This window comes from Micromys minutus (assembly GCF_963924665.1).
Source record: "Micromys minutus genome assembly, chromosome: 6".
Lineage (NCBI taxonomy): Eukaryota > Metazoa > Chordata > Mammalia > Rodentia > Muridae > Micromys > Micromys minutus.
In genome coordinates this window covers 66,559,847-66,587,465 of record NC_137975.1, presented here as the reverse complement: position 1 = coordinate 66,587,465, position 27,619 = coordinate 66,559,847, and the positions used below count along the sequence as shown (strand labels likewise).

General features: G+C 39.1%; 2 protein-coding genes across 2 annotated transcripts; one reads left to right on the top strand and one right to left on the bottom strand.

Annotated features, from left to right (window-relative positions):
• Positions 1-2,142: 2,142 nt before the first annotated feature.
• On the bottom strand, positions 2,143-11,711 carry PSMA2 (proteasome 20S subunit alpha 2). The gene is made up of 8 exons (XM_080918220.1): positions 11,650-11,711; positions 9,579-9,655; positions 8,756-8,888; positions 6,831-6,953; positions 5,476-5,557; positions 3,803-3,876; positions 2,495-2,552; positions 2,143-2,407 (listed from the first exon to the last, which is right to left on the bottom strand). The coding sequence occupies exons 1-8, from the start codon at positions 11,688-11,690 to the stop codon at positions 2,291-2,293; spliced, it is 705 nt and encodes a 234-aa protein (XP_080774346.1). The 5' UTR covers positions 11,691-11,711; the 3' UTR covers positions 2,143-2,290.
• A 220-nt stretch (positions 11,712-11,931) lies between these two features.
• MRPL32 (mitochondrial ribosomal protein L32) lies at positions 11,932-14,754 on the top strand. The gene is made up of 3 exons (XM_080918069.1): positions 11,932-12,070; positions 13,347-13,528; positions 14,214-14,754. Exons 1-3 carry the CDS (start codon positions 11,944-11,946, stop codon positions 14,466-14,468), a joined length of 564 nt encoding a protein of 187 aa, XP_080774195.1. The 5' UTR covers positions 11,932-11,943; the 3' UTR covers positions 14,469-14,754.
• Positions 14,755-27,619: the final 12,865 nt, after the last annotated feature.

The window sequence follows — 27,619 nt, the reverse complement described above, 5'->3', positions numbered from 1 at the left end:
AGCCTTCAGGATACAAACTGAACCAAATGTTGGGAGACACTATAAACACTGGAAACATAATACACAAGATAAAAAGAAACTAAAATCCACAGGCCTAATGTTTAGGGATTTAATGGGTTTCTAGATCAAAGGATGAGTTTCTGAAACTAGGATAAAAAGTGATTAGCTTCAAGGTTGAGGAGAGTGGAGTTGTGGGCAGCTGTCTATCTAGTGGGGCACAGCTGGCCCTAATCTAATGTCTGCTACACTCCCTGCACTTTCCCCACCATAAATGTTACCTTTACCTTCCTTTCTTTGACTTATAAATGTTGACATTCTTCTGGGTTTTGAGTTTCTTCTATGTAGTCCTTGTCCTGGAACTGCAGAACGGGCTGGCATTGAACTCAGATCCACCTACCTCTGCTTCCCAAGTGCTTCCCAAGGCCTGTGCAGCTACCACCCAGCATCCTGTTGTGCTTTGTTTTCTTAATATCGAACACTAGAGGTTTACTAAATTAGATAGCTACTAACAGAAATCCTAGCCTTTTCAATAATACAAATTTACACCAAACTCAGGGAGAAACCTTAATTCAGTGATTGTAAACTTTCCTATCTTTGCTGCTACTGTTATGAATCATATTTTTTCCCAAACTCTTGGAAGACCCCTATGAAAGGCTCATTAAAACCCCTAAGGGGGTTGTAATCTACAGGTTGAGAGCCATTGTTCTAATTTCTTTGCACACAGAGAGTAAAAGTTCTTACAAATACTACTGTGCTGGACTCAAATATACCAAGGCCTATCTAGAGTTTAAGGGTACTACTCTCAAGACACCTTTCATTAATTTTATAATTTTGTGTTTTATCTGCATATATGTCTGTACATACATGCTTACCTGATGCCCACAAAAGTAAGAAGAGGGTTTCAGTTCCTCTGAAATTGGGAGCTATAGCTGATTATTACCAGCTATAACTAGGCCCAAATTAGCTGCAAAAACAACTGCTCTTACCCAATGAGCCATCTCTCTAGTCCCTCAACACACGTTAAAGTAGAAGGACACTGCAGAGGGTAAGGCTCATCAGCAAAAGCACCTATAGTGCAATTGTGAGAACTGGAGTATGGATAAACAATACCCACACAAGTGTGAGGCAAGCTTGGCAGCCTTGTAGTCCCAACACTCAGAAGGTAGACAGGATCTCCAGAGCAAACTAGCTAGTTAGTCATCAGGCAAGCTCTAGGTTTATGTAATAGACCCTGTCTCCATATATATGGTATAGAGTAACTACAGAAGGCACCTAACATCTACCTCCAGTCTCCACATCACTGGTACCCACATAAAACACACGTGCTCAGACAGACACCAGGTACATATACATGAAAAACTCCAGGTCAAGGTGCCACCTTCCTAGCTCTTAAAATGTTACTGCCTCCTCTTAGTAAGATATGGATGTACTGTGATTGTAGGTAGCAAATAATATTCTAAAATAAAGCTATTTCTAAATTTTATGGAATGTTGGTCAATTACAATTAAACCATAAAACTGCCAACTCCTTCATATTGATAATGACATTCATAACCAGTTTCTTTTACCCTAAAATGCCTGGGGGAAATCCAATTAAAATCATTCACCGTACTTCCACAAAGGAAATGGGTTTAAATGCCCCAACTACTTGTTTGCTTCTAAGGACCTACTTACCATGAAGGTTCTTCTCTCATTAATGAGGGGGCACAGCTCTACCTCAGTTACATTACCACCATTTATACTTACCCTTAAATTAATAAGGTTCTACCATAATCTAGGGAATCCTTTAAGCAGTTTACCTACATGAAATGCAGAAACAGGATCTATCCATCACTGCAGTACTGTAGAATGACCCAAGGCCTCGATGAACCACACCCCAAAGAAGCTTTAACATATTCCTAGCCCATCTTGTGAATTTATCAAAGTACAGATTCTTCCAGTTCCAAAAGCCATGATCTATATTAAAAACCAAAATTGTCTTTTATAGAACCATAGGAATATCTGGTAATAAAAGGGGCAATGAGACCTAATAAGGAAAGTATATGAAAATTGGAGTGATTTCACCATCTACTTTGCAATGTGATTTCCAAAAGTCAACTATGACAATGAAAGAAGTGCAAACTTTACTCTTAAAAACTAGAAATTGGTTTTAACAGTTTATTATGATTGTTATTTTAAAAATGTGAATCCATTAAACCATGTAGAAATAAGTCTGCACAAACAAAACATACTTAAATTTAAACATGAGTAAGTAGAGTGTGTGAGATCTTGAGAGTTAGGGCACATCTTCATCACGCTATCGCAGCCAAGTAGTCCCTCACTTCAGTAGGGGTGAGCCTCCTAAAGCCAGCTTCGTTGCAGATCCCAACTTCTATGTTATCTTCTGTCATTTGCCCTTCAAAGCTCTCCTAATTTAGAAGAGAAGAAAAATGGTCAATCTCACAAGCAGTTCATTAAAAAAGCATGTGAAATCTAGCTGTGGACACTGAGCCCACCTTTAGGGTTAAGATGGCTGTATGAATGGCATCTTCCAGCTCTAGGTCCTCATTGTATCTAAAGAAAGAATTGAAAAACATTATAGCACTGTTTAGATTCTTCATGGTTATTTTAAGTAAAAGGACAGCAAAAACGTGAAATCTTCTTAAAAACCTAACCCTCCTAAAGACCCTGAGTTGTAAAAGCATCCCCTAACCATCTGAATGAGACAGCTATCCCAAATAATAAAGTGACACTTGCTACTGAACTCTTACCACCATGAAAAACTTCCTTATAAAAATGCACTTTGTTTTAGCAATGCTACAATAAAAGTCAAACTGTTGCTACATTGTAAGTTACAACACAGCATGCTGAAAACTCATTAACAGGTAGAAGTTAATGTGCCCTATCATTAAGACTGTGGCTACAAATCGATTAGAAGTCTAAGATCTCTAATAACCTTTCATGTTACATGAAAATCATACAGAGAATTGTCATGTGTTACACCTCAGCTATAAAATACTCTGTCTAAAACATCAGACTTCTGGTGGACAGTGGTAACATTGAATTCAGAATATCACCATGAATAACTAAGAGTGGCTTGTGGTCCCCACTGACAGCAAATGTTACACAGTGCTTCTTACTTTAGCAAATACACACATCATGTGATCTGCTCAATACCAACTATTAGTCTCACAATATTTTTTTTGTTTGTTTGAAACAAGCCCTAATTTTGTAGCATAGCCAGGACCAGAGCCTACTCTAGAGACCAGGCTGGCCTTAACTTATAGCAATCCTCCTGCCTTATCCTCACAATTGCTGGGATTGCAAGCATGAGCCTCCACATCCAGCAACCTCGACCTTTAGTTTTTATAAATCACTATTAAACATTCTTCTACTTTATGTATGTTTTTAATATGATGGGAAATAAGAAAGCGTCTGACAAACAGCCAACGACTGCCATGCTGTCCTACCATTCAGAAAACAGAGGCGGGCGGATCCTGTGGGGCAGCCGCCAACATGGTCTACATGGCAAGTTTAAGATCCAGGGGTACAGGAACAAATTCTCTCAATTACTCCCATAACCCCAAATAAATATAAAAAAAATTAAACCAGGTTGAACAATATCCTTAAGAAATAAATAATATTACCACTACACTACATGACGACTAAGAATGCAAGATATTAAAATGTTTTCTCTTTTATCTCTAGCAAACTCAGATATCTAATGATGCAATGAGCTTGTTAGATCTGAGAGATTATTCATTCAAAGAGTTCTGCACCTCATAAGATCTGTCTGCCCTGGAACCTGATCCTGGGAAGCCTACCTTTTCTCAAGGAAAGTTTTCCCGTTCACGTAGTTCTTTCCCATTGCTGTGGCCTTCCAGGCAAAGTAAGCTCCCTAATCAGGAGAGAGACATTTTTAAACATTCACACAACTGTATTACTCTGGTACGTGTGTTTGACTCTGATCTCTAATTCTAAAGTCGTGATTATTTATTGAAACTGAATGGCAATTACACTGACTAAGTTTTGTTTAAAGTCTGTAGCACAAACAAGAGTCATGAAAAAACTTAGGTTAAAGACTCTACTAATGGTTTACTTTGGCATTTATACATGCACACACACACACACACACACACACACACACACACACACACACCCCAAAACTCATCAAACAGGTAACAATGAGTTAGTGCAATTATTATATACTTTTAAAGCAAAATAAACCGAAGTAGAAATTAAAGTAAAATATCAAAAGTAGTATCTTAGCTTAACAGAGTGAATGCATCTAAGCTACCATATTATCCTGAAACCTAGGACGCCCCCCCCCCCCCAGTCTTTACTGAATAGAGATGAATTTTCATGGAAAGTATCAGAACCTTTGAATATTTTAGTGGGGTCATGTAAACTTGGCAACGTTAAAAGGTTTCTAAATATTTAACAATCAAAAATTAGCTCAAAATCAATGTGTAAAGAATTCAAGGTGTCTGGGGGCAGCTCCCTCCCGCACTACCTAAGTGACGTCTCTGAAGCTTTGCCCCAGAAACACCCTGCACCGTTTAAGCATCATGCTGCCCAGCACCAGTCAACACTGATGTGAGATACAGGTCAGGGTGTGGTACTTTTATAGAAACACAGTGATTTCCTTATAACAGATAAAAGACAATGTTGTCCTATCATCATTCCTCAGCCACTGTTAAGATTTTATTTTTAATTTAAAGATTGTTTTTTGGATTGTTGATTTCATAAAAAGAATTATTAAGCGAATTTTTGATTGGGGTTAGGATTTGAAATCATTTTTGAAATGTCCTGAAGCATCTTTCTAAAATTTTGGTGTTTCTATCAAACACCAGTTACATAATCACCTTGTAAACTGTTGCAAGAGGGATACTCAAGGCAATCCCAGGTGTCATCAAAATGATGACATTGTAACACTGTATATATATCTGACTGAAGTGTTTGCCAAGGTAACAGAGTCACAAAGTAACAGACTTCAAGAGACCTAATGAAATTTGAAAACTAAAACAACTAGTACATGCAGATTCTAGTATATGCTACTGAACATAACCAAAAAAGGGTAAAAACTAATATATCATATTTCTTACCAAAGATAGCACCATAAAAATGATGAATGAGCAAACAAATGTGTGCTACTTTATACTTTGTCTAAAAAAAAAAAAAAAGCCAAGGAGCTTGAGAAATGGCTTAGGGCTGGGAGCACATCCTGCTCTGAGAGGACCCCAGTGCTCCTACCAGCCCCTGTAGCTCAGCCTTAGTGGGGTCTGACTCCTCTGTCCTCCACAGGCACCTGCAGTCAGTCACATGCACACAACCACATACACATATGAACACACATCATTTAAGGTGAAAACAAATCTTTAAAAACAAGAGAAAAAGGAAAATACTGCTAAATATTAAAGTTTTATGGTTTTCACTTTTATTACATCTATAAAAAACAATTCTAAGAAATATTTCAAATCTATGCAATGATACTTACAGAAGGATCTGACTGAAATAAATATGGTCGTCCCTCATTCCACCCACAAATAAGTAAAGAAACACCAAATGGACGAACACCACTATAGAAAGAAAACAAAAATGATTTGGAATGAAGAAAGACTTTATATATATTTACTAGAAAAGTAATTACCAAGTAAACTGAGTTAGACTTTTTAACTTTAACTTTGAAATGAACCAATATAAAATGAATCATCTTTATTACTGCTAGGAACAGCAGTAAACCCAAATCAAATGATTTAGTTGTAAAAGTTCACCAAAAATTGTCAGTGCAACATAATTATAAAATTGCATCTTCAAGAGGTGATACATGGTGGAAGACACACATCACCAACTCCATCCTAGAAAAGGGTTAATGTTTTTTCCCAGAGTGGGTTTGGTCTTGTAGAAGTGGATTAGTTTCTATGGAGTGGGCCTCTTACTGTGTGACCTCTGGCCATGCACGAACTATGAACCATGTCCTTGGACCTGCAGACCTCTCAACTAAATAAACCTAGCTCAGGTGTTTTGTTAGAGCAACACAAAGTGAGAAAGCACACTCTTATAAATGATGGTCTCACTATCTAAGCACGAAGAAGCACGTCCTCACATTTAACAAATGCCTCTTTCCTACTAGGTTTATGCATCAGCAATTCCCTTCACACTATCTCATTCACAATGCAAGTTAAGAATACTGGGGGACTGGAGAACTGCTTAGAGGTTAAAAGCCCTGGCTGTTCTCCTGAGATCCTAAGTTCAATTCCCAGCATCCACATGATAGCTCACAACCATCTGTAACAGCAGTCGCATGTGATCATCATGGAATTGATGCCTTGTTCTGGTGTATGCAGACATGCATGAAGACAAAACATGCACATACATAAAATACATACATGAATAAATCTTAACAAAGAACACTGGAATTAAAATGGCATTGTCTTCATATCTCACAGTCACCCCAGATTAAAAAGCTAAGTACTGAGCACTAACGATTACAAAGAACACCAGCAAAGGGCTTTCTTAAAACCAAGACGCTGATGTCTGCTGTTGGATGAGAACACACCCCCACCCCTTTCTCTTCCTTTTCAGACAGTATGTAACCCAAATATGCCTTGAATTTACAATCTACCTCCTCAGTGCTCCGAGTATTAGATTTGCAGGTGTACATCAGCAAATGTTGCCACCTTAAGAAAGTATTTCAAGTCAAAACCAGAAACAACTGTGACTGCAGTGATTTTCTTCATTTGTTCAGCAAATACAGAAAGAATAAGACTTCTCCTTACCTGCTTTCTTTGACACTATTTTATTCCTCTTCAAATTCATAATGCACTTCTTCAAGTAGTGAAAGTGACTTACCCTGACTGGGTATACTCTTGCATCACAGACGCCACCCTCTGCACCAGCTGAGCTGTGGGAATGGGTTCTTGGTACACAAGATAGTACTGTTGAGCAAGTTTCCGAGCTCTGTGCACAAGTACTCTAAGGCAACAGAAAAAAATAATAATAATGAAAATTTTGACACTCCAATTCTCCCACAACTTTCTTCCAAGAGAACATACTATATACAAACTGAGTATGTGTCACTTTATCAGAGTTAGTCTCACTCTTGACACCTGACTTCAATGGATTTAGGAAAGAAGCATTACAAGACAAAGAGAGAGAGAAGCAGGAACTAGAGCAGTTGGTAACAGATAAGGGAGCTGGAGAGATAGCTTAGGCATCAGAGCATGGAGGACCCAGGTCCTACACCTAGCACACTCATGGTGGCTCACAACTATCTTAACTCTATTTTCAGGGAGCTCCAAAACATAGAGACACTGCCTGCACACACACATGCAGGTGAAAACATCTTCACACTGAATTAAGAAAAGTGAAAGCTTTGCATCTCCCTCTGTGACATCTTCGAGACTGCCCCCTTCCTTGAGGGCAGACTATTTATACCACACTACAGCCACCCCAGAGATGCATCTGAATGCTGCACACATATAAGTCTAGGCATTTTTATCTTTCCTGTAGTCTACCTTAAATTTTGCCTACAATTCAAAATAGATTTCAAAGATTAAGGAAAAAAAAAAGAAACTTTACATAAGGCATGAAATCCTACTATTGTGATGGTTACTCTTGGTTGTCAACGTAACTACAAATAGAATTAAAAGGAAACCAAGCTCCTGTAAGAAATTTCTTAAAATCAGATTATCTGAAGCAGGAAGAGCCACACTAAATCTGGGCTATACTTTCTGGAGGCAACCCGGATAAAAAGGTCACAGAAGGAAGCGTCTTTAGGCTCCTTGCCTTACTCTAGCTGGATCGTGTCTATGCGGTTGCTGCTGCCTGTACTAAACACAATTCCTGGAGGCTGCTGTTCTAGATTAGACCCAGCATTAGCCTGGGTCTGCTGAGACATGGCATGCAGCTTTGTGCACTCAACAACTACTGTATTCTCAGCCTTTCTGCCATCAAACAGCCAATGTTGGACCAAACCACAATCTGTAAACTCATGCGCACACACACGCACACACACACACATACACACACACACACACACCTGAACAACACAACTACATAGCAATCAAATAGAGTAAGACAAAAGCATTATCTTCACCCACTCTTGCACCAATTATCTGGAACATGCACTTTATCACTTTGATACTCAAGTCTCCCCTTAAGTTTATTTTCTCTGCAGTGTCCATTCTACACAAAAAACGTCCATGGCAGGAAAGCAAGTCATGTTTTGATAACCCTGTTGGCTCATAATTCAAAGTAAAACTCTGCCTTGTCTTATAAAATTAAAGTAATTTTCATTTTAATTATGGATGGTAAAAAGCTGCCTATCTTTCAATATCTTCAATGTAACAAGGGTTACTCTCTTTTCCAGTGAAATTCAAAGGGAGCAATTCTATTAGCCTGAGTCCCGCATGGCCTCCCAAAAACCTTCACTGACCTTAGAGATATTCATCCCTTTGATAAAAGCACATACAAGCAGAGTATTATGGCCCAAATCACTGCAACAATATATTCTTATATATTCTAATGATAGCATAAATGTAAATGCATTCGATCATTTCAAGGGGCTTTAAAACACCAAAGCCCTTCCTATCGAGTCCTTGGATAGAGGAAATGGGATAATGATGAGAAAAAGAGGTAAGAAAACATAAGATCAACCTCCATGAAGTAACCCTTACAGGCAAACAAAACTTAGCTCTCATTAGGCTGCCATGACTCTGAACCCAAAGAAGAATCAGGATATGAGATGAGAAAGCATCATAAACAGTACACCACACCTGTAATCCGGGCCCATGCCGCTGTACACCAAACCGATGTGTTTGGTTATCGGCTCCACTTTGTGTACACTCCTTTCATCATACAGAATGGATTTCTGTTTCTTCTCAGTTGCTAATACCACGCCATTTGCAGCTTAAAAAAAAAAAAACAGATTAATATTATAATGTATCCTTCATTAGCATTCTACTTACAAATGCATTAAACTCAAATTTGTTGCCTTCTCTGGATTGTAAAATCTTTTCCTGGATTCTTACACAACACACACACACAAAAAAAAAAAAAAAAAAAAAAAACAAAAACAACCCAGCAACAACAAAAAACCATTCCACAGCTCCAGGTATTACCAGTCTGTCTCTCAATATTTTCAGGTTTACTAGTTTTAATCCAGTTAATCCTCCTAATACAAATAAGCAATTTCTCTATAAAAATACTAGCAAAAACAATAATTTATCTTTAAATGTTTTATAATTAGCCCTTTATAAAGAAGATAAGACTCCAGAGAAACACAGAATCAGTGAAAAAATAAAATATTATTAGTTTCCTGAAGAAAAAACTACTTATGAATTATCACAATAGAGTAAAATGTTATATTTGCTGTAAAATTTTAATTACTGTGCTAAATGCTATTTTCTTGAAACTTAAAAATTCTTTAACAAAAAAAAAACAATAAAAATTATGTACTCAACATCTATTTCGGAATGCTATTATGTTTTTAACTTCAAAATTCTCTAAGCTAACAAAAAGACTGTTAAGGATTGTGCACATACATCTATTTCAGGTAACTAATAACAAGCATCTGAAGAGAAGGAAACATTGAATTACCTTTAATCCCCACTGAAGGGGCCCCTCCAGCTACAGCAGCCAACGCATATTCAATCTGGACAAGTTTACCAGATGGGCTGGAAAAGAAACAAAAGCATTCTCTCTGTTCACACATTTCCAAATATTACAGGAGCACCTGACAGAAGACAGAGGCCAAACCTCACTAATCAAACCTTCCGGTCTTTGAAGTCTACCCTAAAGATGTTTGGAAACTAAGCTCACCAGACATGGATGCACAAGAGTGGGCACTAAACTCTTTCTTGTGTTTTGTTGCTATTGTTTTGCCCATCTCTGGTTCACAAAGCATTCCTACTACTACTGCCTCAGTGCACCATCACTGACCTTCACTGCAGGCAGTCAATCAAGCACTCTCTGTACTCAAGAACCCCAGTGTCCCACTGCCTCTTCCAACAAAATCCCCAGGATCACATTTTGTAGAACTCTCACCAAGAGACACCAATTTCTTTTGTCCATTTACTATTCTTAGCCAAACATAAGCTGCAAGAAAACTCTTCACTTCCATATCTCTGGCAGCTTGCACCACTAATAGTTTTAAGATGAAAAATAATGCTTTCTTCCTAGATAGCTAAACCTTATCATGTTTTTTTTACTTAAGTCTGTTATGATAAAGATATCTATTTGTGAAAAACATTCAGATATTTGTCATAAAATATTCGAGGTCTGAGGATGTAGCTCTTATGGGAGAGTGCTTGCCTCAAATGCATGACACAGCATAAATTAGGTTTGGGAGTGCACTACTAAAATCCCATCACAGGGGAACTGGGGGCAGGATCGGCTGAAAGTCATCCTTACTGGACATTTAAGCCAGCCTGGGTAACTAATAATTCTGCCACAAAAAATAAATAAAAACAAATAATCGTTTAAAAAAAAGTAGTCCTCCGTGATCTATGTCCATTTGTCTCAGCTATAATAAAACCACTTAGGATCATATTTATCTTGTTGACAAATATAAGTGGCTATCATGCATAATGTAGTCTCTGTCAATTATATAATGAAATCATTTGCTAAGGAATTTAATTGAATTCATTCAAAGACTCCAAAACAATAACACTAACTCATTTCTTATTTGAAACCATAAGGGGCAATTCTCTAAAGAAAGACAATATATTATAAGTATATTAATTGTTGTTTTCAAAACCAACAAGGTTTGAGTATCGACTTTGCTACTCATGGACAAACTTGAAAAGATTTAATTGTCTAGGCTGTGGTTAGTTCATCTATAACTCATAACACATAGGTGGTAATGAAAAACCACTGCACGTTAGTTATAATCAGCAAGTGGATCCTGACTGCCTTCAGTTATCAGTCCTTAAGAAAACGGTCAAAACACAGTCCTTTGTCTAAGTTCGTCCGTGATGATTCTTCTTAAACGGGGAACAATGGTTCCCCTTAACTGCTCTTTGAGAAAATATATTTAGCTCTTTAATTCTTTCTCCCAAAACATAAGGGTCTAAATTCGTTTAAAACCATTTTTTTAGTGCATCAAGCAAAACATAGAGCTTTATCGGTTTTTGTGCGCCACGAAAACTTGACAGGAAATCAGTTCCTTCATTTTGTATTTCTTAGGTTCTATAGGAGCAGAGGCGAAACCGAAAGCAGTGAGCTTCAAAACACATTGTTTAACACATTGTTGCTAAACGGAGACTAAAGCTCAGATCTAACAGTAAATAAGAATTTCCCAAATGAAGAAAGACATCTCACATCCCCATCAGGAGTCAGGGTTTCCGAAGCTCTCGCTCAGGCCTAGCTGGGCCAATAAGGAAATCCTGGACCTGAATGGGCCAGCTGAAAACAAACTATCTCAAAGCACCCTTTTTCTATCCTCGAGAGTAAGAGCCAGTGTTTGGCTGGGGCTTCCAGTCACTCAGCCTCCAACACCGCCGGCCCCAGCCAGGTCCTAGGCCTGGCGCCGAAAATGACTCTGCAAAGCTACGAGTCCAGCTCCATCAGCACGCGCTCCTGCGCAAACACCAGCCAGATCGGACACAGAGACCATGTCTGGGGCGCTCCTGTGATCTGCGAAGCATGGAACTGGGGTCCCCCGGGGTACCTGAATGTAGTCAGCGAGAAGCTGTAACCGCGCTCTGCCATCTTTACCCGGAAAGTCGGAACACAGCCACGCACATGCGCAATGACCTTATTTTTTTACATTTTTTTTCTTCTTTGTTCTGATTGGAGGAGAGTCAAAAGCGCCCAGGGGCAGCTGGAACTTGGAGTTTTTAAATCCCAAGCGGCCTTTGACCTATGCGCATGCGTGGGATCTTGCGCCTGTGCTGAGCAGGGAGGCGGGGAAGTGGGCGGGCTTGCGCATGCTCTCAGCCTGCGTCCCGCTCCTGTGAGTAACATGGCTCCTTCGCTCCTGCTCCTGTCGCTCCCCTGGCCGGCGCGTCCCGGACCGCTCCAGAGGTGCTGGGAGCTGCTGCAACGCCAACTGCAGCAGAACTGGAGCGGCTTTGCAAGTCCTCAGTGGGGTAAGGAGAGAGTTCGGGTTAAGAGGGTTGGTGAGGGCTTCCGGGTTGTAGGACAGAAACAGCGTGTGCCTTTTGGCTGGTTGGTTTTTTTTTTTTTTTTTTTGGAGACTCTCGGTAGCCTATGGTGGTCTAGAACTCATTGTATAGCACAGGTTAGCTTCGAGCTCCTGTTATATTGAGTGATAAAATTATAATTTCTTTGTCATTTACACTATCCAGTCTGAACAGAAATATATTTTATTATATCTCAAGCGCAGTATAATAAATAATTGTCTCCATGTGCTACCTGAGATAATAATTTCAATTCATTCGTTGTCTAATAGGCTGAGAAAGCTCCAGGGTCAATCCAGTGGTCCAGAGCTATTATAAACGACTGTTTTGTGTAGCAGTATTTCAGGTCAGCTGAGAAAGAATGTCATGATAGAACGCTTTTACTGGTTTTTGTTTTTGTTTTAGTGGGGGAATGGGGTTGAGAACATTCCTATCCATTTTCCAGTCTGCCCTTAAGCTAACTGGTCTCCTGTGTGCTTGGACAGTTTAGTAATTGGAAGTTCTAGAATTGAGTGAACATTTGCAAGTCTGAAGAACAAAGGAAAGGGTAAAGAAGTGATCTAAACAACTTAGAAAAACAAAAGTGAAGTACTTGATAGTATCCTTTTCTTAGCACACAGGTCTAATATTAAGGAAGAACAATAGCTTTAGGTACCTACCGAGTTTAAAAATAAACAGGCTAACTGGATCAGGATTATATGGTACAGTTGATGGCCATTGTAGTCATCTCAGTGATGGTCAGAGTACATGTAGGGAATCTCAAGATTAGATTTATTACTAAACCACAGTGTCCCATATTACATATGTGAGACATTCTTGGTAGACTGGTTGCTTTGGTAGGTTATACTAATAAAGCATTCCATTTGAATTATTTTAAATTGCCTTTTGTATGAGTTTTAGTATATTTTAATGGCTGGGGCTTATGAATGTTTGTTATATTTAACATTCAAAACTGTTTATGTCGAGCCAGCCATATGGCTCAGTAGTAAAAGACCTTGTTGCTTAACCTCAATACCTGGGCTCTAGCCCCACAACCAACATGATGTAAAGAAAGAACTAACTCTGAAGGCTTTCCCCTGACCTTCACATGTACACAAATACACACAAACATAATTTATAAGATTTTATGTCGAGTGACAATACACATGTTGACTGTTAAAGAAAATAGTATCTGTATTCATTTAGGAAGTCAAAGTTGATTCACTGTCTCTGTTTTGTTTTATAGCACCAGCATTAGCAGTCCAGAGTCCATTCATCCCCACAGAACTGGCATATGATACCAGTGAAAATAAAGAGAACTCCAGCTTTTTAGATAGCATCTTTTGGATGGCAGCTCCCAAAAACAGACGCACCATCGAAGTTAACCGATGTAGGAGAAGAAACCCTCACAAGCTTATTAAAATTAAGGTAACGTGTGGCTGTAGGCTGTATATGCACATACACACTCTCTTCTTCAATGCTAACATGGAATAACCTGACATATTTGTGTAGCAGAGAGAACCAGCCTTATAATAATTTTAGCATCTTGTTTGGCTCATCATGATTGATAAGCAGTCTTTTCCTTAATGTTTTAAGATATTCTTAATGGATCATCTCATTGTGTTGATGGGCTCCTTGTTGGTGATTTATTATTTGAAGTTAGAGGACTGATAGAGTTCTTAATTCAAAAGTCAAATGAGGTCTTTACAAACAGTTCTTCTGAAAAAAAATCTTCAAACTCCTTGGCTGTGCTTTTAGTATTTAATATGGAATTCACTAGATTCATATAATGAAAATATTCTACTCAAGCTGGAGGCTAGACAGAAGAATTTGAGAATAGTTTATCTATGTGAATAAAAATATGCTAGATTGGTATAAACTTGAGCTTTAGTCCTAATTTTCTTACTAATTTGAACTCAATGTTGCTTTTTTTTTCTTTTTTTTTTTTTTTTTTTTTTTTTTTTTTCGGTTTTCCTGTTAATGTTGAACTAGATAGTATAGTCTCATGTAGAATGAACATTCTCGGAAAGCTATAATGCCAACATGTTAGAGTTCTTGATGGTGATTATGTATTACATTGCCTGTTATTAATGTGTTTTTCTTTGTTTTAAAGAATAATATAGACATGTGCCCTGAATGTGGTCACCTGAAGCAGAAACATGTCCTTTGTGGCTATTGCTATGAGAAAGTGCACCAAGAGACAGCAAAAATCAGACAACAGATCTGGGCTCAAGAAGGGGGCCCTTTCAGAGCTCCTCCCATTGAGACTGTGGTACTGTACACAGGAGAGAAACCATCAGACAAGGATCAAGGCAAGAGGATTGTTGAACGAAACATAAAGAGGCCGAGTTGGTTCACCCAGAATTGAACTAAAAATGTTAAAAGGAGACTTTTGTAGTAAAACAGTTATTTAAAATCAGGAATCTTCACTTTCATGTTGTGCCTGTTTGCACATCATCAATGTATTTTAAAATAGATTTTGTTAGCTGTTACTTTTAAATGAGGTAATTTGAAGATTGTCTCATGAATAAACTCAGCATATTTATGTAAAGGTTCAGTGGATTGATTTGTGTATTTCTGTAATGCTGTTGGGTTCTAATTAAACCTAAAAATTTCAGACCAAAACAATAAAATAATAAAATTCATAACAAATTATATAACCTTTACTTGAATTCTTGATTTTTAAAATGACAATTGTTTCAGTGAGAAAAGAATTTAGGATATATGATACACTCCTTTGTATTCAAGAGAAGCAGGAAGATACCTTGAATTTCAGGTGAGCCAAGCTACAAATGAGATTGTCTCAAAAATAAATAAATAAAATAAGATTTCTTTGCTGCTTTAGAACAATTTACTTTTTATGGAACATAGTGTGCTAATTTACTTAAATAGTAGAAGTAGTTTTTCCCATTTTTTCATTCATCAAAGTCACATTCTATTGTCATTGTAGATGCTTGTGAGATTGTTTTTTTGTTGGTGCTTTTTAATGATATTTATAGAGAAATATACTATGGCTATACGTTCTAGTTTCTTTCCCCTTTATCTTTGTAGCTTACTTTGTATTTTAGTATTTTATTAGCAGTAACATCTTTAACATTCTTCAACCTGTTTCCATTTTATTTCAATTCTTGGGTCCTCCTATAACTCAAGCCTTGGTAGCTTTTTTGCTTTTTTTTTTTTTTTCTGTCACTCCTAGTACAACCAATATATCTCACTGAAGTAAGGAAATTACAATTAAATGAACAATAACAACAAAAATTAAACCAATAATTTGGAATATATTTAAAACAAAGTCTATACCATGATAATTTTGGCACTACTAATTAAAAACAATTTTAGCTTTTTCAAGAGAAGGAATATTCATGGCTCAGTTTTTTCCGTGTAAGGCATAACCTAGAAAGTACACTTGGACTTTCTTATGAACTAGGGGGTGCTGCTTTGAAATGAAGGTGGTGTAATATCATCCATGTGGGCATATTACAGACAAAATTATCAATTTCATAGAATATATTAAACTAATCTAGGGGAATCACATCTTTTAAAACTAGTGATCCTCAGTAAACAGCTCTTTAAAGGGTTGACTCAAGTCCAAGAAGGAGAGAAAAATAGTTACGGGTTCTTGGACAGTTAAGCCAGTCCTCTACAAATGAATGGTTGTTTTTATCTTGGCAAGATGGGCATGTGGTATGTGTCCAACTTTAGTTGTGTTTATGTGAAATTCCTCATGAAAGCCAAGGTTCACTGGGTTATACATTTGTATATAGTCTGTTACTTCCTTGGTATCACATGTTGATTGATACTGACTAAAAAATGTACCCTGTGCAATGCCGAACCCTCACAAATGGGTCTAATCCCTTGGAGAAGTATTCAATTTGTAAAGGATCCTTTTAAAACACAAATTATTTTTTCAAAGTTTTAATGTGGCAAACCCAAGGAATACCCAGAATAGGGCCATTAAAGTACCAGTTGATGAAAATGTGGTTCCATCCTGTCAAATCTGTTTTCAGTGTCCACCCCCCCATATGCCCCTCTTTCTATCTGCAGCTGCTAACATTTTTTTGTTTTTACACATTTATTGATTTGCGTGTGTGAATTTCAAACATGCACCTTAATTCCATTCATCTCCCTATCCCTTCTTTTGTCTTCTACTCTAGCAACCTATCAACTGGATCCTTACTGGTATTTTTCTCAGATTGGGTCTACAGGACTGGCCCCTTCATGTGCTCCAGGAATTCAGAGATGCAGTAGATGTTGAGGTGGACCAACTCAAAGCCCTGGATCTGGGCCTGGGTGATAACTGAATTGCTCAGCCCACCACCTCTTGAGTGAGTGGCCCTTACACTATTGAGGTCAGCTCACCCACACCACACCATCAAGGCTAACTTTCCTGTGCCCCTGTCCCGAGAGTCATTTCTACCAAGCTCCCTGCTCTACTGCACTTACTGGTCACTCTCCCCAGTGCTGCAGCAGGTAGGGCCAGCTCTCACATACTGCCCAAGCTTCTGGGTATCTTCCACCTGCTGACAGTACTGGTAGCCATCAGGGGTCCTCTTGGATTGATAATATAAGGAAAAGAATTGCCTGTCAATGGTTTTAAGTCTGTGGTAAGGAACTCTACTGCCTATGATTATCATTTCTCAGTACATTAAATGGCTAGACTACTCTAACTCTTCTTCAGCTACAATTCTTAGGTAGCAGTATCATTTTAGGGGCTGTGTTATGACTTATGAACTTCATCATCCATCTCTGTGACAGAAGTGTCTTTTCTAACTGCTGTTCTTTCTTGATTTCCTCTGAAAAGGACACCTAGATCAACCTGGTGTCCATGAGATACCATGGTCCAGTCATCATGGAGTATAACTTTACTTCATTGAAAACACTCCTTAGAAGGCTTGTGCCTTTGTGTTACCCGCCTGTGTTTCTCTTGTATCCCCATTGACCAGTGTATTCATCTTTTCCAAGTTCATGACGTCACCAGTGAGAGTTAAAGATACAATTTAGAAGAGAATGAGAAGAAAACTAGAGGGCCAACATATTTTAGTCTCCTGGACCCAAGTAGTCAAACTCAGAACTAGCTTTATAGTTTCTACCTTTAAACCACTTTAGGAACCGCCACAATTCAGGTAAACATCACTATGCAGCCAAGCTATAGGGCAACAGTTAATTGCTGTGTCTACTCGTATAACTATCAGGCCTGGCCCTGCTATAGACATTGCCTGCTTCTATCAAGGCCACCAGCTGTGGCTAGGGGGCAAGGTTACTGCAGGGGAAGAAAGCAGTCTGCAGTGTTGAATGAAGACCACCAACAGCAGATAGAACTGAGTCCCACATCCCCGTGTCCAGGACTTCTCTTGCTAGGAGTCAGGTGATACTGTCCCAATCTCTTTCCCCCACTACATTCTTGGGTACTTGCGGATTGCTTAGTTGTAGGTTTCTTGGCTTGATTGGTTTTGTTTGTTGTTTTGTTTTTCAAGATAAATGAGCTCAGGGTGATTCTCTAATATTAAGATTTCAGTGAATAATGAGGAATACCTTAATACTATTTGAATTCTGTTAGTTTTAATTGGGAGCAACTCCCTTTCTGCTTCCACATGATACTGGACAATATCTGTAGACACTGTGGGTTGTTATAACTGTTGGGGTCAGGAGCTGCTGGTTTCTGTTGAGTAGAAGTTGAGGACAAGACTCCTCATTTTGCCTTATCAGTAAAATTAGTCTTAAGTAAAATTAATTCTATTTTGAATTTTTAACGTGCTACTGTTGTCCAGAAGGTTGCGCGGTGCCATCCTGTCTTTTCTATATTTTAAACTCAGTGAAAACTTTTATGTCTGTGCCTAAAAGTCTAATTCTCTTTTTGTCTCTAGGCTCAAATATCCAAGTTGTCTATTAAAATACCACTTAAACATATTATAGCCTCAACATTTCCAGTCTCTTAGATTTGTTTCTCTGGTAGCCTAATATTTTTGAGGTTAAGACATTTCAAGCACTGCTTGTCACACTCATCTTCCCATTAGTCACACCCATCCCTACCAGATAAATCCGTGCCTCAATTTAAAAACTCAAGTTACTGCAGCACAACTCTAGTCATTATGTTGGTTTTCTCTTTCCTTCTCGGGCACAATGAGCAATACCTCGACTCCACCCTCGGTCTCCAAAGAGGCACTTTATTTACAGAGATAGGAAGGGTGCGGTGAGGAGAAGAGAATGCACTAGAGTAGGCCAAGAAAGTACTTGAGAGAGACAGAATGTAGGTCTGGCTGTTATCTGTATGGTGTGATCCTAAATGCTGAGAACCAGAGTTTCCTGTAGAGCTCTTGGTCACTGGTCCACAATGAAAGCTTGGAAATACTGGTGCTGATACAGGCATATGAATCAGTAGCAGCAGGGCAATTACAATCCTTGTTTCTGTAGCTGTTCTTAACTGATACAACTCCCTTCCTCTACTATGTAGCCTATATTTCTTCCATTCTCAGAATGCACTTTAACGTATCGTGGTGATTTGCCTGGGAGAGGTGACGCGAATTTATCATCTTGACAGATTTGTTGTAGTTTCACATTCACTTTAATCACAGGACAAGGAATACTAAGAGACAGCCCAAGGGATCTCCTGCATTCCATTCATACTTCCTTAGCTAGAAAACTGGATTCCATGGTCAGAAGTGAAGCTGTTTGAATTGGTTTGGGTGAAGCATCGCCTGCTAAAAGACAAACCCATGACCAGAATAAGCATTCCATGAAGGACAAAATGGCATCCTGTTAAATGTGGAAGTTGTTCAATGTAACCAACTTGTCACCAGGTCACTGATTGGCCATCCTCAAAAATAGTACCATATCACAGGCTCAGTGTTGGTCTCTGATACTGGCAAACTTGACACTCAGCAGCAGTCATAGCCGAATCAGCCTTGGTAAGTGGAAATCCATGTTATTTATACAGACCGTGCACAACTTCCTTCTCTGCCCCTATAATCACTTCATTCGTTGGCCTATCTGGGTAATAATAGGGATGATCTAGAGAAGAGATTGTCCTCAGAACAGATCATCCTGTTGACTTTATTTCGACTCCTCTTCTGGAGTCATTTCTGATGAACATTTACATGGTACACAAGCATCTTCAGCCACTGGGGAGACCAAGCCATGAATCTTCCCCAAATGTCTTTCTCATTAATTTTCTAATCATTCTCCTTCCAAGTCCCTGTCCATCGAGACAAACCATTGGCTACAGCCCAAGCATCGGTAAACAGTCACACACCTGCCCATTTCTTCTTGTAAGTAAAATGTACAACCATGTTCATTGCTTATCATTCTGCCCACTATGAAGATTTTCCTCCACTAAGGTCCAGTTATTCCAGAAAGAGGTTATAATGCTTCAGCTGTCCACGTCTTAGTGGTGCTTGAATAGAGTACAGAGCCAATTGTAAAAAAGAATAGGCACTAGGTTTCTCTTTCTCAATCAACTCCTCATAGAGCGCTGGCCAATGCGTGGGTCCAGAAGGTACTGTAGCAGAAATAGGAACCACAGACATTTTGACAACCTCTTTGTATAACTTGCTTGTGCCCCACCCCCCAGGACCTGCTTAGGCCCAATCTTGTATACAATTTTCATTTGATGATGCACTACTGCTGGGAGTGCCTAACTTTAAGGCTAGGTAAAGCAGACAAGACCCAGCTCATAATGAGCACTTCAGGTCACATTGCAACCTATGGACCCATTTTCAAATGTCCTGTTCCCACTAAGGACCAAATAGAACCCAAGAACTGTCTATCACAAGAATATCTGTGTACAGATGAGAGTATCACTTTGCTCCAAAGGCCTTCCCCGAGATTCACATACAGGGCCTACCATACACTCCAAACAGCATTTCCCCCCTGCCAGTGACACCTCGAGTACCATAGAGACTGATGAATCATATGGGCCAAGTGATAGAGCAACCTAGATCTGTTGAAGAGCCTTATTTTGTTCCAGGCCCCACTCAAAGCAGAAGCTTTTGAGTCACTTCATATATGGACCCAAGTAACCAATCCAAGAGAAGGACATGCTATCTCTGAAATCCAAAAAATGCCCAATAACTGCCAGGTTTCTTTGTTGGTGTTTGGAAGGGCCAGTTGCAACAACTTATCCTTCCCCATAAAAAGATTACACATAACCACTGGATTCCTAGAAATCTCACTGCGATAGAAAGCTCTTGATTTTTGGCTGTATTGTTTACCACATAATGCACATAGTTTTATCAACCAGCCTAAAGTAGTTGCTACCCTCTGTTCACTTGGTCTAACCAACATGATGTCGGCAGTATAATACCTTGAGGAAGAGACAAGCAATCGATATCCCTTTAAACTGAATTATGACAGGGCTTGAGAATTGATACACCCTTGGGAGAAAACTGTAAAAATATACTTCAGGCCTTGCCAGCAAAAAGCAAATTGTTCCTGGTGGTCTTTATGGACAGGTATAGAGAAAAAAGTATTTGCAGGTCCATAGCTGCATACCATGTACCAAATGATAGGTTAATCTGCTCCAGCGAATAAATCATAGTTAGCAGCTACAGTTGGAGTCATCATTTGGTTGATTTTCAGTAGTCACTGCCATTTTCCACAATCCATCTGTCTTCTGCACAGATCAAGTAGACTCAAAGGAGGTATGATGGAAGATACTGCTCCTGAATCTTTCGTGTTTTTAATGGTGGCACTAACTTCTAGAATCCCTCCAGAAACTCGATACTGTTTCAGATTCACTATTTTCCATGATAAAGGCAACTTTGGTGGCTTTCGCTTGGCCTTTCCAAGCATAATAATCACCTCTGCTCTACAGCTCAGGAAATTTAATGTGGCAATGTTTCTAACTTCTAAGTAAATCTTTTTCAATTATACATTTGGGGACTGGGGAAATAATCACAAGACAAGTTCAGGGTCTTACTGTCCAAACTCCAAGTCCAGTGTTAACCAATACTCAATTAGTAATCTAGAAAATAACCTACAGACTTGCCTACCAGAAACCACATATCCTACAAAGTATCATACAAACAGCTTTGATAGGTGTTATGCCCAGATTTTGAGCTCCCCAGAGACCATGAGAGACTGCCAAGAGGCTGACTTGTACACAAAAGCAAATAGTCTCTATGTAAGCTTAAACTCGGACATCTAAACTTCTCTAACGAAGTGGAGAAGTGTGGAAGGCCCCGAGCTGGTAAAGTCTTGTCTTTTTTATCATGGTTATAAGTAGGGTAAGGGGTTTTCCAATTTGGCAGTTACATGATTGGCTGACATTTAAAGGTTATAAGCTCGGTGCAATTGTATTGGCTAGTAATGCTTTTAACTGGCTATGAACAATGGGGGTCAGCTTGAGTAATGTTATCTGGAATGTTAGATTCCTGCTTGATTCTGATTGGTTGTTCTTTGGGTGGACTGGCTGTTGCTAGAGTAGAGTAGCTGGTGCTAGGGTGGTGACTACAGGTAGAGTGGTTCTTGGAACGAGTTATGGTTTTTCTAGTAACTGAGTTTAAACTATGGGCAAGCTAAACATAAGATGGAGTCTAGGTACAAAATGGAGTCTATTACGCTAAAGCTAGAACAGTAAGGCTGGTGGCTTCAATAGGCTTTCACAATCTGCATCTCTTTCAGCAGTCCCACTTTCCAAGTTCCCAGAACAGCCTGAACTCTAAGAATCCAATGGCTTTATTTAGCCCAAAGTTTTAAACATTTCCCAAATCAACATGACCAGTCTGCCACACCAGTATTCCATGATCCGATACCAGTTTCTGTCCTGCTTGGCTTCTTGATTGCTATGATGAACACTATGGCCAAAAGCAACTTGAGGAAGACAGGGTTTATTTCAGCTCACCAGTTCATGGTTGAGGGTAGCCAATGCAAGTACTCAGGGCAGGAACCTGAAAGCAGGAACCAAAGCAAAGACCATGCGGGAAAGCCGCTTTCTGGCTTACTCTGCATGGCTTACTCAGCTTGTTGTCCTACTTCGTGCAGGACTATCTGTCTCTGGTCGGTGTTTATCGCAATAATAGGGAAGCAAATCCGGACAAGAACAGGAAAAATATTAGAGTTTGAAGAGAGAAATGGGAGGTGTGTGTGTGTGTGTGTGTGTGTGTGTGTGTGTGTGTGTGTTATACAGAAGAGCAAAATTATCAAGAATAACGTAAACTTAGTTTTCAAACTTATTTTTATAAATGAAACTGCCAAATGATTGTTTAACACACTCTGTTTAGCTATAGGGGTAAGTATAGAGTGTTTTCAGAAATTCAAGACTATAAACAATCTGGCCCCAATTAAAAATAATTTATTTGTTTTTAACATCCTTGTCTGAGATACCTTTAGAAAAACACATATTACCTCTGTAGACAATCTTAACTTTACCAGTTGTGTTTAAGTTTCTTGACTCATCAAGAAAGGTAATTAGATCCCAGGGTGAAGGGCTGCCTCTCTTTTATCCTCTGGCTTTTGCTCTTTTATTTTTCCTATCTTTCTACCCTGTCTTGAAAACATGGATTTATTCCTGGCTTTTAGTTTAGGGAACATAATAAGGGATCCTGGGTGAGGTGAAGGCAGGTTATAGAAGGGGAGATGGGATTCACATTTTCAACAAGACATCCAACTAAGCTGAGTATCTGGCTTTGGAAGAGCTGATGGAGGAGGCTTAAATCCGTGGGAATGAATAAGACTACCTAGACCTGGTAGTCTTGAGAGGGGGGCTTAGTGAGAGGATATCATCCTGTATTGTTTCAGTACCTTTCTGCAGTAATTCCATGTGTTAGGTGTTTCTACAAAAAAGAGTAACAGGATTTTAAAAGCACCCAGTGAAGTCTGGCTCAGCAGTCAAGAGCACTTACTATTCTTTCAGAGGATTTCTGGGTTGAATTCTTAACCCACATCACAGCTCACCACTGCTTGTAACTCCAGTTTCGGGAGGATCCATTGACTCTGTCCTCCAAGGTCATGGGCACTCATATGCATGTGTCCTCTCCCTCTCTTCTCCCTCAACACAAATCAAAACTATGTATCTTCAAAAAGCAACTAATGGTTGTAGTAAATGGAATTAATTTGTGACATCAATGAAAGTATTTTATTTCAGTGTTGGTGGCAGATGACAGATTGGAGTAGGATGAAGAATAAATGTTTGCTCAGTTGGGAGAGGCAGCATTCCTAGAGAGAACTTTCCACGCGATTTTCTTCTACCAGGGAGTGAAGAAACGAGATAGAATCTAGACGCAAAGAAGAGTAGAGAAAGCGATGGGAAATGGGGTAGGGGACAGAGAGGGATGTCAATGCATTTTATTGTTGATGACAATTATCTTGTAAAAGGAACTCATGGAAACACAGAGAGCAATGGCAAACAAGGAGAGCATGTGTGTGTGACAGAGAGACCAACAAGTATTATTACTGGTGGAGATTTTCCTGTAAACAAAGAAAGCATATACAAGGATGATGATTGTGAGCAAGAGACAGGGATAGGTGGAAGAAGAACGACAGGAGAACAGCCCCCATCCTCTCTAGCACAATGAAAGGAGCTACACTTTTTCTCCTTGCAAGAGGAACTGTGTCCTCTAATGTAACACCTGCAGGTCAGACTAAAAGATCTAGGCCAACAGCAAGAAGCTGGAAGAAATTTTTCTCTTCCGAGAAGTCTGACTCACTATCATCCTTTGGGGGAACATGTCTAAAAGCCAAGATCTCTGAATTTGTCCTCACGGCAGCCCTACATATAATTTTTCTTCTTCTCCCCTGCCAGTGCTATTATATTTAGACATAGCAAGTAATTCTATCCAATGTAATGGATTAATGGATTAATGGATTAATGGCCAGTGTCATATGCCATGTGTTCTCCCAAAGACTTAAATTGTTATTTTTGTTGACATGGCATGAAGGACAGGACCACGCAAGGATATACTTTAACTTAGCACAGAATGTGTTTTACAGGGGATAAAAATTATCAATTGAGAACACATTTTTAAAGTTTTGGGAAAAAAACAGTATTTGTAGTAAATTTTCTCATCTAAAATCCCATCTTTTCTATCATACATTAATATGTTAAACCTATTTATTAATACATGTATTATTTATACTGAGTCAAATAAATTTTTTCCTGAATTTTTGTTGTGTCAAGCATTTTACATGTATTGTGACTATCCCTAAAGTAACACCAGTGGAGAACATAGTAAAAAATCATTGCGCTGTTAATTCAGTGTTTGTATAATTCAGGCGCAATGCTAGGCATTTTACATAGATTGTTTACTAAGGCTTTGCAACATAATATAGCATTTTGGCATTTTCTTTGATATTTACTCATGTCCTTTATTTTTTATTTGATTCAGAAAGTCAGTGCATTTTACTCATTTTCTAAGAGAAAGAAGAGAGTGTATAAAGGTAATTTTTATTTGGCTGTAGTAACTGTTGCCAAATAAAAATTGAGGCTTGCTACCCCAGTCTGCTAAATTAGGGCTAGTCCTAGAAGCTTCTAGCCTCTGTAAAATGTTCCAGCCTCTAAGTCTTTCTGCTAAATAGGATCACCCTTTCTTGTTCTTTCTGAACTCTGTTGGTTGTTTTAACTCAGCTGTTCTGGCTCAAACTCTTCTCCAAGCTGACTGGTTCAATCTGGCTTCTTTCTGCTTCGCCTAAATTGTACTGCTTGACCTCAAACTAACTCTAGCAACCTGTTCTAATCTTCTGGCTCCTTCTTATTCTCTGGGTCATTCTGTTTTCACCTATGTCTAGCTTATCTCTCTCTCTCTCTCTCTCTCTCTCTCTCTCTCTCTCTCTCTCTCTCTCTCTCTCTCTGTCTCTCTCTGTCTGTCTCTCTCTCTCTCCCTCTCTCTCTCTCTCTCTCTCTCTCTCTCTCTCTGTCTCTCTCTGTCTCTCTCTCTCTGTCTCTCTCTGTCTGTCTCTCTCTCTCTCTCTCTCTCTCTCTCTCTCTCTCTCTCTCTCTCTCTCCCCAACCCCCCACTCCAACCTGTCCCTCTATAACTGTCCCAGTAAAACTGCCTTCTTTCTCTCCTCGTGCTTTCTTACTGCCCCTTGAGTAGCTCCTCTTCCCTCTCTTTTCTCATGAGAGTTGGGCAATATCCTGTTAAGTCTTTCTCTGATTCATCATTTTGTGTGCCACTCAATTAGAAGTCACTTTCAAATATGGATGCTTCCTTCTACAAACTAACTTTTCCTTCATTGTTTAGGATTAAAGGTGTGTACTAATGCATGTATATTTTCCAGCCAAAGGGATTAAAAGTATGTGCTAAGGTTGAGCCATACTACAAAAAGAAACACCTTTTTTTTTCAGTAAATAAAATAGTATCAGGGTTTATATTGTAATCAAATGTCCTGCAACAAGAGTGAGTTGAAATTAACCCCCCCCCAATTTAACTCATTAGTAGGCCAAATACAAAAGACCTGAGATTGGGGGATGGGGGGACTTGGAAGAGGGAGGGGGTGAAAGAGGAGAATGGGAAATGAACAGCTAAGTTCATTATATAAAGTATGAAAAATCAAAAGTGAAAATTAATTGTTTTAGGATAAAAGGTTTTGGAAAACTGGGTTAACCGTGAATTTACTTACTGGCTGGGCTTTCCTGTCAAAGAAAATATAAAATGTACCTTTGGGCCAGAGGAAGGGAGAAGCACTCTGATGAGGGACAATGTTTGATGAACAGAAGTAGATAGACTAAGGATGTTTCCAAGCAACCCATCCAGTTCCCAGCCATTCCCCTTGGAAGAGGCTTGGTTGGTTTGAATGAGATGTCTCCAATAATCTAGGCATTTACATACTTGGTCTCTAGATTTTGGCACTATTCAAGAGGTTCAGGAGGTTGGAGAAAATATGTCACAGGATGTGAACTTGGAGAGTTAAAAGTCCAAGTCCAAGTTTATAGTAAACCCACTTTGCAAGGGGTGCTCCATTATCCAAAATGACTGAAGCAGTCAAACTGGAATGCTAGGTATCCACCCAGATCAGAAATTCTTGACCAAATTCTATTCTGTTAAATTCTACTCTAACACCAAAACCTGTTTCTGCCCACTAGAATGACCTTCCAAACCTTCAACCACTGGCAGATTTTTTAAGTGGATACCTGGATGAATGCTGCATTACTGTGTGTCTGACCTAGATGCATTATTCAAGGGTCCAAGTAGAATGAAGCTACTCTGGGAGGCAGACTTAGGAACAGTAGCAGAGCCATCAGTGGGGCTTAAAACGTGGGCTTAGAATGACTAGAAGTTCTATATGTTAGACAGTAGTCCAATTCCTTCTCTGCTTTGAGAGTGAAGAATGAAGATGAAGGTATTCTTAGTTATCAGCCTCAATCCTGAATCTACCTCAGTGCCCTGAGCCACTTCACTGCCCTAACACACGATTTTTATTCGGAAGACTATTTGTAGCCCAGGAAACATGGAAGAAGACAGAGTGTATGCATATCTGTCCTGCTTTCACCAGTAAAACATGAGTTGTTAGGAGGCAGAGTGAGAAAATAAATAAATAATTTTTTTTTTAAAAAAGGAGGCAGAATGAGCCTTTTTTAAATTCTCTCTTTAGAGTTTGTTCAGTGTAAACCAAAGTCCGGAAAAAAAAAAACAAAAACAGCTCCTTGATGACTGGCAGGGAGAAAAAAAGGGGGGGGGCTGAAGCAAAAGAATCCATAGATTGATATCTGATAGGAATCAGCAGGGGAAAGACTGGAAACTCCAGGATATCTAAAACTACACAGAGAAACACCATCTCAAAGAACTTGAATAAAAACAGCAATAACAACAAAAACGATCCATGTTAAACTTGGGAGAGTGACCTACAAAAGGTCTTACAAAGCCTGCACCTTTCTCTTTTAAAGCCCAGCTACAGAGGTAAGAGATAACAAGGAGCAAGGAACCACAACTCTCTATGGCTTTCCTGGACTCACAACGACATTCTCAGGATTGCTACTTTGGGGAATCTGTCCCACCTAAATGGTTTCTAATCCCTCTTATTTTAAATGGGAACCCTGATCCCCATTTATAAGACAGAACACCGATGCAAAACCAAAGGTCTCACCTCAAAGAAAGTGAGACACAATTAATTCTAAAACCAACTATGAGTGAGCCAAGCCTGGGAACAGAGATTTAGTTGCCCCAAACACTAGGTTACGAAGTTTTTATGGTCATAGAACAAATAAAGTCATATATCAGGACACTTTTCAATTACATTGGTGGATCTGTCAGGTAAACCAGTTATATCAAAGCAGTGAGGTCCCAGCTGTAGACTTCAGATACTATCTTGTCTTTCTTAACTTTTGCATTGGTAAAAAGTATGTATCTGTACACTCCAAAAGGATTTACCTAATAGTCACTAGGGCACTGGGTCAAACACAGAGACAGGAAATCAATGGCTATTAAGGGAGCTAAAGGTAGTCTAAGACAAATCTGCTTCCCAAACTTTAATATCCCAACTTTTCTACAATTATTGACACACCAGTCAGTCAATTAGCCCTGTAAAATGTTTGATGTAGTTCTGACTCCTCCCCAACCCCTGGAACTTCCGTCAGTAGAAATATAT